This window comes from Antechinus flavipes, chromosome 1, assembly GCF_016432865.1.
Source record: "Antechinus flavipes isolate AdamAnt ecotype Samford, QLD, Australia chromosome 1, AdamAnt_v2, whole genome shotgun sequence".
Lineage (NCBI taxonomy): Eukaryota > Metazoa > Chordata > Mammalia > Dasyuromorphia > Dasyuridae > Antechinus > Antechinus flavipes.
Window position 1 is genome coordinate 717620437 of NC_067398.1, and position 14555 is coordinate 717634991.

General features: G+C 55.3%; 1 protein-coding gene across 2 annotated transcripts; it reads right to left on the bottom strand.

The window, feature by feature from the left end:
* Window positions 1-12849, bottom strand: ESS2 (ess-2 splicing factor homolog). 2 transcript variants are annotated; one of them, XM_051973195.1, is made up of 10 exons: window positions 12621-12849; window positions 10892-11060; window positions 10597-10692; window positions 9814-9989; window positions 8613-8730; window positions 7946-8079; window positions 7213-7315; window positions 3020-3129; window positions 1273-1388; window positions 1-507 (listed from the first exon to the last, which is right to left on the bottom strand). In XM_051973195.1, exons 1-10 carry the CDS (start codon window positions 12783-12785, stop codon window positions 231-233), a joined length of 1464 nt encoding a protein of 487 aa, XP_051829155.1. In that variant the 5' UTR covers window positions 12786-12849; the 3' UTR covers window positions 1-230. The 2 variants fall into 2 exon arrangements, with proteins under 2 accessions (XP_051829155.1, XP_051829156.1); XM_051973196.1 differs by lacking the exon at window positions 12621-12849 and adding an exon at window positions 12086-12206.
* Between the last annotated feature and the right edge of the window lie 1706 nt (window positions 12850-14555).

Consider the following 14555-nt stretch of genomic DNA (forward strand, 5'->3'; position numbering starts at 1 on the left):
TTCAGTTTTTCCTTTTAATGACAGCCGCGATTTTAGCTTGCATATAAAAGACTACGACCAAGTGCCCGACTCGTAGCTGGGTCCACATGTGGCCCCTCCACAGGGGGCCTTTCCATCCCACCTGACGAAGCGTCCTGCTGCCAAGGTGAGGAGTCAAGTCTGGCAGAGACCGAGCTGCCCAAGGCTCCCACAGCCAGGGCAGGCGGCCCGGGGCCCCCAGGGCCCGCTTCTCAGAAGAAATCCGAGGCTTTCCGTCTCTTGGGGAGCTGCAGCAGGTTGTCGGTGATGGAGGCGGGGTCCTGGGTGAGAGGAGTCCTTGTGGTAGTGCTGGGGGCGGGAGTGCCCGTGGGAGTCTGCGGGCCGCCGGCAGGCGTCTTGTAGCCAGGGTGGACGGGGGAGGGCGTGTAGCTGGCCCGCAGGGCCTTGTCGGTGTATTTGCTGGCGGTCCTGTTCACGAGGCGCTGCAGGGCCGGGGACATGGCTGGGCTCAGGCCTTTGGGGGTGAGGCTGCAGCAGAGGGAAGGAGACGAGGGCAGACACTTAGGACATGGCTGGCAGGGCCTGGCTTAGAGATAAGCCCCCTCCCCGACGTCCCTCCTCCCCCCACGGCAGCTCTGCAAACGCAGGGACACGACCCCTTCTGGAAATGAAGGAGGCAGCACCAGCACAAGCGTGGGGGAGGTAAAGCGCGGCAGCGCCCAAGACCCGAGGGGGGGGTGTATGTCCTGCCATGTGATGGGCAGTAATGAGAGACCCCAACTTCCTAACCAGAGAAGGCTGGGGAGCCCTGGGGCAGGGGCAGAGGCTCTGGGGGCCCAAAGCTTCCTCCTGGTCAGAACCAAAGAGCCCCAGGAACACAGGCTCTGCCATGGGGCTCCCAGGGCACACGAGGCACCCATGCCATTCGAGGCTGCAGCACGGGCTGACCTCCTCTGTAAGTTATTGTTTTTTCTTTTCCCCTCTCAGTGGTAACAAACAGCTCACCAATAGATGAGACAAGAAGGAAAGATTCAGAAATTAATGTAGTATCCCCAAATTTAAAAGAAAGTTGGACTAAAACCTGGATTTGAATCCTGCCTCCACCACTTGTTACCTGCAACCTGGGGCAAGTCCTTTGAGGTACCTGTACCTCAGTTTCCCCATTTGTAAAATGGGACAGTTGGGCTAGGGGATCTCTCACTCCCAGATCTAAGCTTAGCCATTCACATTCTCGCTGGTGGTCCCCCTCACCCGGCCTGACTCTGCCCCGAGCGGGGAGGGAGGGAGCCTCACCTGGCCAGGTTCTCTGTGACTCTCCTCAGGGCCTCTTGTTTCTTGGCTCGGTTCTTGGCAGCAGCCTCCGTGGCCATCTTGAGCCCTAACCTCTCTCTGCGTCCGGGCTCCAGGATCTGAGGAGACAGTAGCTCAGGTCAGGGTCTGGGAAAGGTCACCAGGAAGCACATCTGCGGACTCGGCCCCCTCCCAGCATCATTTTGCCAACAGCCACAGCACATTCAGGCCCTGGATCACCCCAGGCTGGAGGCAGAGGAGATGGACACAATCAGCAGCCCGGGCATCACGGTCTGTGCCTAAGGGTCATTCGGTCAAACATCTCACCAACATGGTAAATGCCCCCCCCCCGCAAGTCTTTGGGGTGCGGGGAGCAGGGCCTGACACACACTCTGAGGATCTTCCAATTCACCTGCAGAACCAGTGCAGGGGGTGCTGGATCCCACCAAGACACTTCCTTCCTACCAGGATCTACCTGGCACTTTACGAGCATTACCTCAGGGCATCACCTCAGGGCATCCTCCTGATCCCCGGGGAGGCAGGGAGAGGACCGATCTTGGACTTGAACTTGACTCAAGGTCTAGTGCTCTAACCCCTGTACCATCCAGCCCCTCTGCTGTCACCTATCGCTCACTTACCACCTCAAGGATCTCCCATCATCTTTATGAAAGCAATAAACTCACAGAACTTGTACCAAAAAGGAAGCCTTGGATCGCTTCTCAGGGCCTTCAGCCCAAGGGGCTCCGGGCCCCACGTCTGCACTAAGGGCCTTCTAGAGTCAGTGACTGGCACTTAGACTGTCGACACCTTGTATCTCAGACTCACTTCAACAATGCAGGACATCCCTGGGGCAGGGCCCCCTCGGCCACGCCACGCCGCGGCTCACTATGGCCCTAAGCCTTCCAGGCTCCGCAGCCAACACCTGGGGAGCAGCCCCCGGGCACTCAGAGCCATCCAGCCAGGAAGGCTCCATCCCTCCCCAACAGACTCTCCCGGACCTCGGGGTGACTTCCCCTCACAACACAGCAGACAAAGACTTTCCTGGAGGGCTCGTTGTGTCCGGCTCCTTCCCAGGAGCCCACTTCTCCCTTTCCCATCCCTCACAATTGGCCTGTGCGTCCTCACTAGGTCTGGACACCCAACGCATCAGAACTCTTAGCTCTGGACTGGTACCACCTCCAGGTCTAGATTCAGGCCCACAGCATGTTCTACCTCTGAAAAGGGGCCTCTGGCACTAAGGAACAGCTACTGCGCCTTCTGGGAAGGTGCCTCTGAACCCATCAGGAGCCCAGGGAGCAAAGGCAGGAGGGTCCAACACAGTGACCACAACCTTGTCCAAAGCCCCATCGATCCAGGGCCCAGGCCTGGCTCCCAAAGACCCCAAAACTAAAGGCAGCTGGGAGAGTCTCAGAGAGCTGGTCAGACAGAGGCTCTTGGGCACTGGGCAAGGAGCCTCCATAGACGGCCGCACCGGGCCGGGCCTCCACGCCGGGCCAGGCCTCCACGCCTCCCACATGTTCGGTGGCCATGGGCTCTGGAGGCCTGGAAGCACAGAGGGCGAGGGAGGTGTGCTGCCCGAGGTGGCTCGGTGCCGGAGCAGCAGATGCACTGACCAGGTTCTCCGGCTTCCAGTGCCTTTCTGCTACTGCCCAGCGTCTGGGGCAGGGAGGTCAGGCTGGCCAGAACTTTTCTTCTAGGGAAGAGCACACCCATGGGCCCACACGCGTACCCACACACACACAAAATATACCTTGAAGGCTGGTCCCGGAGTTCGGTCCACATACGGCGTTTCTGACCCATCAATTCGCAAGGGGGTACTCTCAACCTCCCCCCATGTCATCATGGGAGATTCATTCACACCTAGACAAGAGACCAAAGGCGGGTCAGTGAAAAGTAGCCGGGGGAGGCAAAATTATGCAAAAGTTAAGGAAAGGGCTGGGAAGCACTACTACCCTAGCCCTCACCTCTCCTCTGCCCTCCCCCCACCCCGAGCCAGGGCTCCACCTGCCCAGGAAGCCCAGGCCCCAAGGGGGACCGGCCTTGAGGCACAGTCTCTTGCTCCTGCCCGAGCACTGACCCCATGAGCCCAAAAGGCTGCACCAGTAGTCGGAGCCCGGCCTGTCAGGGCCTAAGGCACCTGCAGGCTCATCCGAGCTTCCCGGCTCCCTCCGAAATGTGAGCAGAGACTGACTCCAGGCGCTCGGGAATGTACCGAGAAGAGATGATAGGACAGGATGAGGAAGAGAGAGCTGGGTGCAAACCTATCCGAGTTTTCCTTACTCACAGCCTGAGGGCTGCCGGCAGAAGAAATACAGTTCAATGGAGTTCCAGAAAATTTAAAAAAAAAAAAAAAAAAAAAGGAAAAACACCAACAACTCCCCCAAATTCATAGGCAGAAGGAACTATTATAATCCATTTCAATTACACGATCAATACTTGTGATCAGTATCAGAGACTATCATTATCCCTATAATTAGAAGGAAAGCCCTTGAGAGCAGACTTAGAACAGTACTAGGTACACATGAAGCATTTAATAAATGCTTTTTTCATCCCTCCATAAACACAACTGTTTCAGTCAGCCACAGGACGTGCCCCTCACGTGTGGAGGGAAGCCCAGGATCTCCGGACACTGCTGCAAAGTCCACACCCCAGCAGGTGGGATCAAACCGTGGCCTTTCGGGGCAGGCCCGGCCAGAGATGACGGCTGCTTTCCAAGGCCAAGGACAGGAGGACTCACGGCCAGGAGGACGAACAAAGACCAAAGGAATGGCTGCGGTAGCTGCTACCAAACCCCAGATGTCCAGTGACCTGTCCCGCCAACCTGACCAGCCTCACTATATAAACCAAGCAAAGAAAGTCGCGGCCAAAGGGGCTTCCTTAGAAGGACAACAGAGCTCACGGACAAGGTTTGCAAAGATAAGAAACTCCTCAGCTGGGCCAATATCAGCTCTGAGGAGGGAAGGGAAGCCATTGCTGGCAAGCACGGACCCCAGTGTCCCAGGAAGTCACCCATGACACTATGTCCACCTGGGCAAAAGGGGGAAGGTGAAACTTGCCAGTGACTTTGGGCACAGTAACCTTATGGGCAAGGGGCCACCACATCCCCTGCAGCTCTACAAAGATCCGAGGGGGGCAAGGATGGCGGGAGAAGAGATCAAAGACCTGGGCTCACAAAAGCGCTTCAGGCTGGTTTCTTCCCCAGAACTCACAAGGTGCTGAGAAGCACGAGGGAAGGTTACAAACAATGGGAACCAAAGGAAACTACTTAGCAATTGCTGCAGTTCATTCTTGATAAATAAGATTTTTTTTTCTAGTTTTGAGAAATTCCTTCCCAAAGCCATTCCCATTTTACCCACCCTTGCCCCCCCCACACCAATTCCTTGGGGGTCTATATGGTCACTCACTTCTTAACCTGTTGCCCTAACGGGCACAGTTTTGTTTCAAAGGGAAATTGGAAGCAATAGGCAACAGGGCTTGGACAAATTAGTCCTGCAAACAACTTGCCTTAATCTGTTGGGTTGATTAGTTTATCACTAATGTCGTAATCCTCCACCTTTATGTATTTTTAATGGTTTTTTGATAAGTGTATCCTTTACTTCACTGTTGAAAAGCTATCTTTTGTGTTTTCTGCATTGTTGTACTCTTCAATGGCCCCTTTTTAATATGTTTGTTACCTTGTTACACACATTTTGTCTTTGGTGTCTACACTATTTTTTCCCTTAAATGTATTTTATTTGAAGGTTACCTGCTGTTGAATTTAATAAATTTGTTTACTTGAAAAAAAAAAAAAAACAATGGGAACCAATCCTATGACAGGAAGAACTCATAAGTGACATGGGAGTCCTTTCCAGAGCAATGATTACCTGTAAAGGACTGAATCTCTGAGCACACACACTTGGATAACCGAGCATTTAAGGCTAATTACCAAGTGGACAATACTCTATTAACATTTGCTTGGAAAATGGCCCGCCCCATCATTCTGTGCGGGCTGGATCTGTTGGCCTATAGAGGAGGAGGAGGAGGGATAAGAGGGTGGAGTAGGACGAGGGAGGCGAGTCCGGGGAGGTGGAAGAAAGAGGAGATTTGTGTGTCCACAAGCTCTCCTCTCCCTTTAATAAAGAATAAAAACCAAGGACTTTTGCTTATCCTGACTCTGGCTGATTTTAAAGTATCCAGGGAGCTAACGCGGTCATCACAATTACTGAGCTGAGGGAAAGTAAAAATGAGAACACCGCACACCATCCAGGTAAGATCATTCTAATCCGACCTATTAAAGCAACAAAAAAGGGAAGTGGACAGAGGAAAAGACCGACCAATTCTAACAATTCCATAGAGAAATCCAACCAGTGAACACTGATCACCACAGTGAGGAGACCCAAAGTACCTCAAAATCACTTTAATCAAAACTAATCGCTGACTTCCTCACCAAGTGAAGAGCTATGGTGGCCAAGGGCACGTACAGGACTGTTTGTAGAACAGTGAGAGGCAGCAGGCAGGAAAAACTAGTTGTTCTAAAATCCAAGACCCCAAGAAAAGTCACCCTGAGCTCATTTTAAAATGAAACTAGGACCACAACAGAGGTAAGAGATCGGCAGAAGCGTCCATCGGGAACCTTCTGTACCCTTGGAAACAGGGGAGCCGCTATCTCCGAACTACCCTCAGTCTGGGTGGGCTAGAGAGGAAATGAAGCAAGAAAGCAAACCACTATTCAAGAGTCAAGAGAGAACTTGGGCTGACCTTACGGTCACCACATCGTAAACAAGCAGGGATGTCCTCGTTAGAGACAGCTGCCACTGACGTGGAAGAAATCCTAACCAGAAGTCACGCACAAGGAAGAAAAATCCCCCACAAGTGGCCAAGTCTTCTGGAGGCTTTTTGGCATTTTGGTTTTCTGGGTTTTTTTTTTCCTTTCTAAACAAAACTCATACTAATTAGAGGAAGCCCCAGAACTCTAGAACCTCCTACACGAGATCCATACTCACTCAGAGTTTGGTCTAACTGTCTACACACACACACACACACACACACACACACACACACACACACACGGATGAGAAGAATACCCACTGCCAAGATTATGAAACACCAGAGAGCGCATCCACGGGCATCCTAGATCTCGGGCAGATGGGCAGTGAATCAGGCCCTCACCTAGACAGCTGCCTTTGGGAAGATCCGCCCTCAAGCAAAGGCCCATATTTTTAATGCCCAATTTGTTTCCAACAGCATTGGCAGCTAAGTCACAGACCATGAAAGTCTCTGAGGACCGAAGGCGAGACCACCCAAAGGGCGAGGGAGGGACCCATGGAGGCACAACCTCTCTGGGACACAATGGAAACGGAGGAGGAATCACGCAGGAGAAGGGTGGGGAGGATGCCATCCACAAGCAGACCCTACAAGGAGGCTGTGCTGCTCAGCAGCAAGAGCCCAGGAGGAGGGCAGGGGTGCCTCAGCTGGGACGGACGTGGTCGGAGAGCAGGGGAAGCAGGCAAGGACCCAGGGAGAGCATTTCAGCCCGGGACCTGCTCGGAGCTGCCCGTATCCAGGACACTGCCACTTAACCAGGAGTCTTTGGACCAGGAGGGAGCGTTATCTATTATGGTCCCTATTTTATTTACGAGGAGCCCGGCGCCCGAGAGGGGAAAGGAGCCACCTGGGGAGGCAGAGCTGGGACTTGAGCCACAAACTCTTGCCTGTTGCGTCAAGGAGCCCCTGGCAGTGCCAGGATTACCATTCCCATGCCTCAGAGGTGAGGAAACAGAGAAAAGCCACCTGACTCACGAGCAGCCACGACAAGGACCCAAGAGTCCTGACTCCCAGCCCAGGGTTCTTGCCACCAGCCTGGGTTTTCAGGCCAGAGGCCTCCCGTCCCTGGGGAGCAGAGGCAGCCTCCCTGGGCAACAACAACATCTTCCAGACCACATGCAAACCAAGGACTTATCTTACCTGGGGCGGGAGAAGGAGTGGCAACAAATCCATACCCATTGACCTTGGGAGACTCCTGGGGGATCAGCTCCTTGCCGTCGGGTCCCACTTTACCCTGTTTGTACTGAAAAACACAAGCCCCAGAGGGTCGGCACTCCCGAGCAGCAAACACTGCCCCATGCCCCAGATGCTCCTGGCTCTGGCCCGCAGGCTCTGCAGCCGCCTCTGGTCCGTGGCAGGAGCCAAGTCCGGAAGGGAGAAGAGCAGGCTGCTGCCCGCCCACCCCTCGGAAGGCTGAATGCCCAGCCCTCCCGCTCACTGCTGTGGAGTCACTGAGGCGTCTCAGTCTGACAAGGCCAGAGAAAAGGGAGATCAGGAGTCCCGGGGCAGGCAGCACTGCAAGCCCCGCCTCCGTCCTCTCCTCCCCCATCCTGCCCTGCCCTAGCACACGCCCAGGCTCCCCTTCCTGGCCGGCCCGCTCCCTGACCACGCCGAGGGCCCCCCAGCCGGCCTTGCCCATTCTGACACAGCACCCCACCGCCGGCTCCCCTCTGTCCTGACTCCTCTCAGCGCATTCAGGGGCTTCCCTTGGCCCTCCCCTGGCCTCAAGAGACTTTCAGGCCCTGGGGTCGAGCACCCAGACCAGAGGAGAGCTCGCGGCTCGTGTGTCCTCCGCCAAGGCGGGCCCCGCGGGCACCGGGAGCCACAGGGAAAGCGCCCCTTCGGTCTGAGGCCACGCGCGGCATCCATGTACCTGGGCATTGAGGGCAGCCGCCTGCTGGAGCTGGGACTTGCTCAGGGCTTGGCTGAAAGGATCCTTGAGGAAGCGCGTGTTTCTGTGCAGCACTTGCCGGGGCTTCTTAAACACGTCCTCCCCGTCGGGGACGCCTGAGAAAACACAAGGATCGGATCAGAACGGAGGCGGTCGTGGGGCTGGGCGAGGCGCCCCTTTTCCGCGCCTCAGTCCAGGAGGATCTGCAACGACAGACACGCAGCCGGGGGGGTCCCCGGCACTTGCTGCTTCTCCACAAGCTCCTCGAATGACCCAAAGGGAGGCCGCTCCCCCTCCCCCATTGGGGTGTCCAAAAAGCTTTTCCTTCCTCCGGGGCTCCAACAACCCGGGTTTCCGACGAAGGCCTCGGCTGGTGCCGCAGCAGGAACGAGCGGGTCCTCTCCCGCCGAGACAGCTGAAGCACAGCAAGGCTCGCCAACTTACCCGGGGACAAACAGCCGCCTGGAGCCAGGATTTTAGGTCTCGGCTCCAAGTCCAGAGCGATCTCCAGGATGCCGTGCGGCATCTTCCAAAGAGCAAAACAACACAAGCCCCCTCCCCGAGTAAACTGACAAGAAGATGCTCCGAGCGCAGCCAGGGCACTCGGCACCCCCCCATGCCTTCCCCCCGTCCCGGGCCCCAGTCTCACCCTCCGGGTAGTACATCAGAGAATTCTTAGCCTTGTACTTCCAGGTCTCCACCCCGGCCTGGCTGCTCTGCAGGGCCTGTTGCTCGGTGGACGGGAGGGCCAGGTTATCCTGCTGCCTCTGAAAGCAAGAGCCAAGTGAGGGCAGCCTCCGGAAGCCGGGGTTCGGCCAGCGGCCCTGCCTCCCCTGCCCCACATAATGCAGGAAACACGAACCACAATCCCATCTCCCCTTCCAGGGCCCGCATCAGTCTCTCAAGGGAGCAGCGAGTGCCCAAGAGAGAGCCTGGGAGAGCCACAAGTCACAGGAACAAAGCTGGAAAGGGCTTCAGGGGTCACCTATTTCAACTCCCTTTTGTTACAGGGAAAAATGTGCCCAGAAACTACAAGGATTTGCCCAAGTTCACACAAGTAGTGAGCAAGTAGTGAGCACCAAGTGAGGACTGGAAGCTAGGTCCTCTTTCCCCAATCTCAGGGCTTTGGCACTGCCAAGGCCGCCACATCACTCAGGACCCTCCCACCCCCCACGATGGGAGGGAAGGGGCTTAAAGCTCCTGCTGAGAGGGGCAGTGCTGGCAATGCCTGAGAGAGGAAGGGTCTGAGAGGGCCAACGAGGCATGGCAAGGACGGCCAAGGGCAGCAGCGGCAGCTGAACTAGACTCTGCAGCCCAGTCCGAACCGAGGAGCTACACAAGTTTGAGCCTGCTTCTGGAAAATGGGGGCAACAATTTGATTCCATTCAAATCAAGCTTCCTAAGCTCCTTGGCTCTTCGAGGCATGCACTGCTCCTGGAAGACCCGACACAGAAGGCAAATAGCCCCTGCCCTGCAGCAGCCTCCCCTCAGAAGGGCCCCAGAGCCCATCCACAGATCACGGCGGGCTGGGTGGCCCACATGAGCTGAAATCCCACGAGCCTCGAGGAAGGTGCCCTGGCTACCAGCTGCTCTCAGTGACTTCTGCTGAGGGGCAGGCACTCTTACAGAGGCTCAGGAAGTTTGGGGGAACTCCCTCAGCAACCTGCTGCCTCCCAAGAGTCAGGGAAGCCGGGCCACGGGCAATGCCAGGCTCCTCTGTCTAGAAAGTGCAGGGCCCAAGCCCCAGAGTGAACCAACCCCGAGTCTCCCTTTCCCTTCCCCTCCCCCCCCACGTCCCCAAGCTCTGCCTCCTCCCTCTCCTCCCCCCTACCCCAGGCCCCAGGTCTCACCTTTTCAAACTCATCCTCTGCCTCGTAGAGCCAGGCGTGCCGGGCCCGCTCCTTCTCCTTGGCCACTTCCATGATCTCCTGGAACGAGGCATTGTCCTCACTGGTGTACCTGGTCAGGAAAGCGTCGAGACTAGGGAGGGGCTCTTTGTCCTCCTCTTCCTCTGTTTCTCCCGACCCTGACAAGGACAAGAACGCAGAGTCCTCTGAGGGGCGACCGGCAGCGAGCCCTCTGCCAGCCTGGGGAAATCAGCCACGAGACCCTGAACAAGGACTCAAACCCTCTGGACGGCTGATCTCCCTCCCCCACCCCCCCCACCCCGTGCACAAAGGCTGAGAAGCTGTGCTCCTGCCAGGTCACGGGGGTGGGGGGAACCCCAGGGACTTCCCAAGGGCACCTGCTGTCTCTGAGGGCAGACTGGCCTTGGCCCTCAGCCAGGTGGGCAGAGACCCCCCAACCCAGAGGCTTTCCCTACAGCTGCCGCTCAGGGCTCGGCACTTCTCCGCTCAGCAGCCAGCAGTGAGAGTCCAGGCTGGCCTAGGAGGCAAAGCCCCTCAAAGAGAATCATTGCTCCAGTTCCCCTGGTTTGCTGCACATCAAAGACCTGGCAGAAGCAATGGAGTTTGAGCCTGAGCTTGAGAACACACGGAGGGGGTCAGCACAACGAGGGACAACCTCACTCAGGCTCCTGCATCTCCCGGGCAGGGGGAAGGGGGGGAAGGGACGAGCAGCCCCCCAAAAGCTGAGCTCCCTCACCGGGCCCCGGGCAGACACCGGCCACTGACCTTCCTCAGGACCTTTAGCACGAAGCCTGGGCTTAGTTGCCAAGGAGGCAGTGCCTGGGTGAACTTCAGGAGTTTCAAACGTGGCTGGGGTCACATCTGAGAAATAAGAGAGAAAAGACATGGAAAAAAGGGCTCTTGACCAACTTTGCCCTGATTTGTCAGATTCAAAGACAGCCCTGCTCCCGAGAGGCCCCCAGTAGAGCCGACCCCTGCACCCCCTTCCCACGCGACCCTGTAATGAGCCGCAGGAAAACCCCACGCCGTCAGGTTAGGCCAGAAGGGGGCCCCGTCTTACACGGCAGAGGAGTGTCCCGCGACAATTTGCCCAGGGAGGAGCCAAACTTGATGGCTATCTGCCGCATGCGCTCCAGGTCCCCGCTCTCCTCGGCCTCCAAGTATTCCTTCTGGGCTTGCAGCTTCTCCACATCAGGAAAGAAGTCCCGCTGAATCACTGTCTGGAGGCCCTGGGGGGAGAGGGAACCACAAAGCAAAGATCAGTGAAATTCTAAAAAAACTTCTGAAAACGGGGAAGAAAGGCTTGCTCTGCCTCCTTCACCGGCTCGGGGAGGAAAACAATGTGTAACCTTTACGATGAGCTCGCGCTATCCAGAGGGTTCCACCACCAGCTCCCGTTTACCTTCCAAAAGGAGCCCTGTCCCACGGCTTGCTACGTAAAAGCTCCCCCGAGACACCCGGGGACGGTCCCTGTGCACCCAACACGGGCTCAAAAGCTAGGGAAGATGTCCCCAGCGTGTGTCACGTTCCATGAGGCCCAGAGGCCCGAATCCCCGCAACAGCCGAGCCGGGGGAGGTGCGGGAGGGAGGGGAAGGGGGGCAGAGCCCAGGTCTGAGGAAGGAAGCCCACAAAGGGGCGAGGGAGCTGCCCCTAAGCCCCGGCAAGGCCAGGGCCGCCACAAAACGTCTGACCTAGCGAAGCAGGTGCTTCTAATGGAAAAGGAGAAAAAAGGGTCCTCCCTGGGGCGCAAGGGGCAGGCATTGATTGGGTGCTTACTGGGTGATTAAAATGCTCTAGAGCAGCTACACCCACAGAAAGAACACTGGGAAATGACTGTAAACTGCTTGCATTTTTGTTTTTTTCCCCGGGTTATTTCTACCTTCTGAATCCATTTCTCCCTGTGCAACAAGAAAACTGTTGGGTTCTGCACATGTATATTGTATCTAGGATATACTGTAACCTATTTAACATGTAAAGGACTGCTTGCCATGGGGGGGGGGGGGGGGTGGATGGAGGGAGGGGAAAAATCGGAACAGAAATGAATGCAAGGGATAATGCTGTAAAAAATTACCCCGGCACGGGTTCTGTCAATAAAAATTTATGATAAAATTAAATTTAGTTTAATTTAAAATAAATAAATAAAATAAAATGCTCTGGGTCCTCCTACTACCTCGCCCTGCACGTCTTCCCTCCCCCCCATCCGAGATGGGGCTACTAACAAATTAACTAGCGGGAGGTCGATGCGGAAGGAACCTTTTTTAACTGTCAGAAAGGCAAGGGTTCAAATTCAGCCCATGAGATTTCCTCAGGGGACTGAAGGCCGGCTCCTTTCTCTCTCTGGTCCTCAGTTTGCCGCCCTGTAAAACGGCGCTACGGGAGGGAAAGCAGAGGCTGTCACCAGAATGGAAACCCAGCAAGGTGGGGGAAGGGGATATCCGGGTCTCTGTTGGGACAGGGGAGGAACGGGGACCAAAAGGTAAACATCTGCGTCACATCCGGATCCCCGCCCCAGGGACTGGGAGGAGGGACATCCGGGTCTCCTTCACCTCAGGAAGGGGTGGGGAAAACGTCCCGGGCTCCAACCCTAGGAAAGGAAGCAAAAAGGGAGGGAGGAACATTAGGGTCCCGCCTCAGGAAAAACAAAGGATAACGTCCGGGTCTTAGAGAAGAGTAAGGAGAAAAACATCCGGCTCTGGCCCGAGGGAGGGAGGGACATCCGGGTCTCTGAATGGGGAGGGGGAACATCCGAGTCTCCGCCTCAATCGCAGGCCGAGCTGGGTCTCCCTACCTCGATATACTCTTCCTCGTCGAGGACTCGTTTCTTGGCCTTCGCCTTCGTCACCCGTTTGTTGCGCGTCCTGGGGCTGACCAGGGCCGTACCTTGCCTCCGTAGCGTGCCCAACGCCCGGGCCGCAGAGGCCGGCGAGGCGCTTCCTGCGCAAGGGCTCTCCATTTCTCTGGGCCGCCGGGCTCGAGTGCGGCCTCTAAGTGGAGCTGAGGGAGGGCGGGAGAGCGAGCGCTGGTGACGACACTTCCGGTGTGCGCGCTCGTCACATTGCCGCGAGGGCGGGGCTCGCGCTTAGCGGGGACTCCGGAAAGCGCGTGGCCGAGACCACCAACAGCCCCTAACGTAAGAGGGCGGGATGCGTTCCGGACGTGCCCCGTGGCTTGCTGGGAATTGAAGTCTCCTGCCTTACGCGCGGTGGAGATGGAGAGGCAGCCGGGCTGTGGAACTGGTTCAAATCCCTACTCCGATGGGCTGTAGCATGAAAATAATTATTAATAAATTATATACTGTTTCTTCTTATTATTATTATAGCATTAGCGAACATGAATATAGCGCTTTACTTCTATCTCCTCGGGTTCTTAAAACAGCCCTAGGAAGGAGGCAGGTGCTGCTATTATCCCCATTTTACAGATAAGGAAACTGAGGCAGACAGGTTGGTTTGAACACAGATTTCCCCAACCCCAAGTATATGGCTTTTTAATCACCCAGCTGCCTCCAAATGAGACGGTAATGGTTGCCAGAGTGTGATAAGGAGAAGTGTCCTTCCTTCTGGAAGGGGACCCTGATATCAGGGAGGTGATGCCATGATACGCAAGTGAATTGGATTGGAGGCAGGGAGGGCAGTGCAAGGTCACCTGCCTCGGTTTCCCCTCTAGAGCCCCCTGGGTCCCATGGCCAAAATGAGGAAAACGGGTGTTTCAGACATAGATCTTGAAACGATCTTAGAGGGACGTCATGTTTTAGAAAGTCTTTGGAGTTAAAGGGGTTTCCTAATCCTAAATCAGAGGCTTGGGACAGAGATGTTAAGGAAAATACCAGTAAAAATCTAATAAAAATTAAAAACAATAAATTCGCAACCTGAAAACTAAAGCAACATTCTCCTTTCGGCTACTAATGCCCCTCTAACTTCTCCTTCCCCAGATGCCGCCACCTGAGACACCAGGGTGCCTTCTCCCTGGGTCTCCTACCATGCTTGCTAGCTGTGATTCACCCACCTGGGCTTCAGTGAGCTCATTTGTTAAAAGGTCCTCCTCTGACCCCGGCCGGTTCTCCTCTGCTCTCTCTCCTCCCCCTTCCTCCTCCTCCGACACATCTTCCTCTCCCCTCACCAGGGGCTGTCCCCAGAGACTCTCCTGGGCACTCTTTCTCATCCAACTCCCACAGTAATTAAATTAATTAAGCAGCCGGGGGCGCACTGCACCTGTGGTCAACCAGAGGCACTCAAATCTCACATTTATACTAGTTTGTAAAATCTCGATCAAGTCACAACCTCCCAGCCTCAGTTTCCTACTCTGTAAACAGGAGGATAATGATAGTATTTATCTGGAAGAGTTGCTGTGAAGATCCAAGGAGATCAAATCTAGCTCTTTGTAAATCTTAAAGCACTATGTAAATGCTAGCTATTATTTATTTATTTTGCATCATTTAATTATTTATGTCATTTATTTATTTGTTTGTTTGTTTGTTTTGTTTATTTATTTAGACCTATACTTTCCCTCAGCTCCAAAGCCTAACCTGAGTATCTTGCTTAAATCCCAGACACAAATCCCCGGCAGCCTATGGTAATATCCCAACATTTCTGAGTATGAGGGCTACTCATTGATGTCCAAAAGCTTCTTGTATCTCAACATGGTAGCATTAGAGTCGGTTGTTAAATAAGTGATAACAGAAACCATTCTCTATGCAGTAATAGCTTACCGTAGGGGTATCCACAAG

Coding starts and splice junctions, on each gene's coding strand:
- ESS2 (XM_051973195.1), bottom strand. CDS start 12,785: ATGGAGAGCCCTTGCGCAGGAAGCGCCTCGCCGGCCTCTGCGGCCCGG. Junction 11,061..12,620: donor ACGAGGAAGAGTATATCGAG/GTAGGGAGACCC, acceptor CTCTCCCCCCAG/GGCCTCCAGACAGTGATTCA. Junction 8,731..9,813: donor CAGAGGATGAGTTTGAAAAG/GTGAGACCTGGG, acceptor TCTTGCTTTCAG/AGGCAGCAGGATAACCTGGC.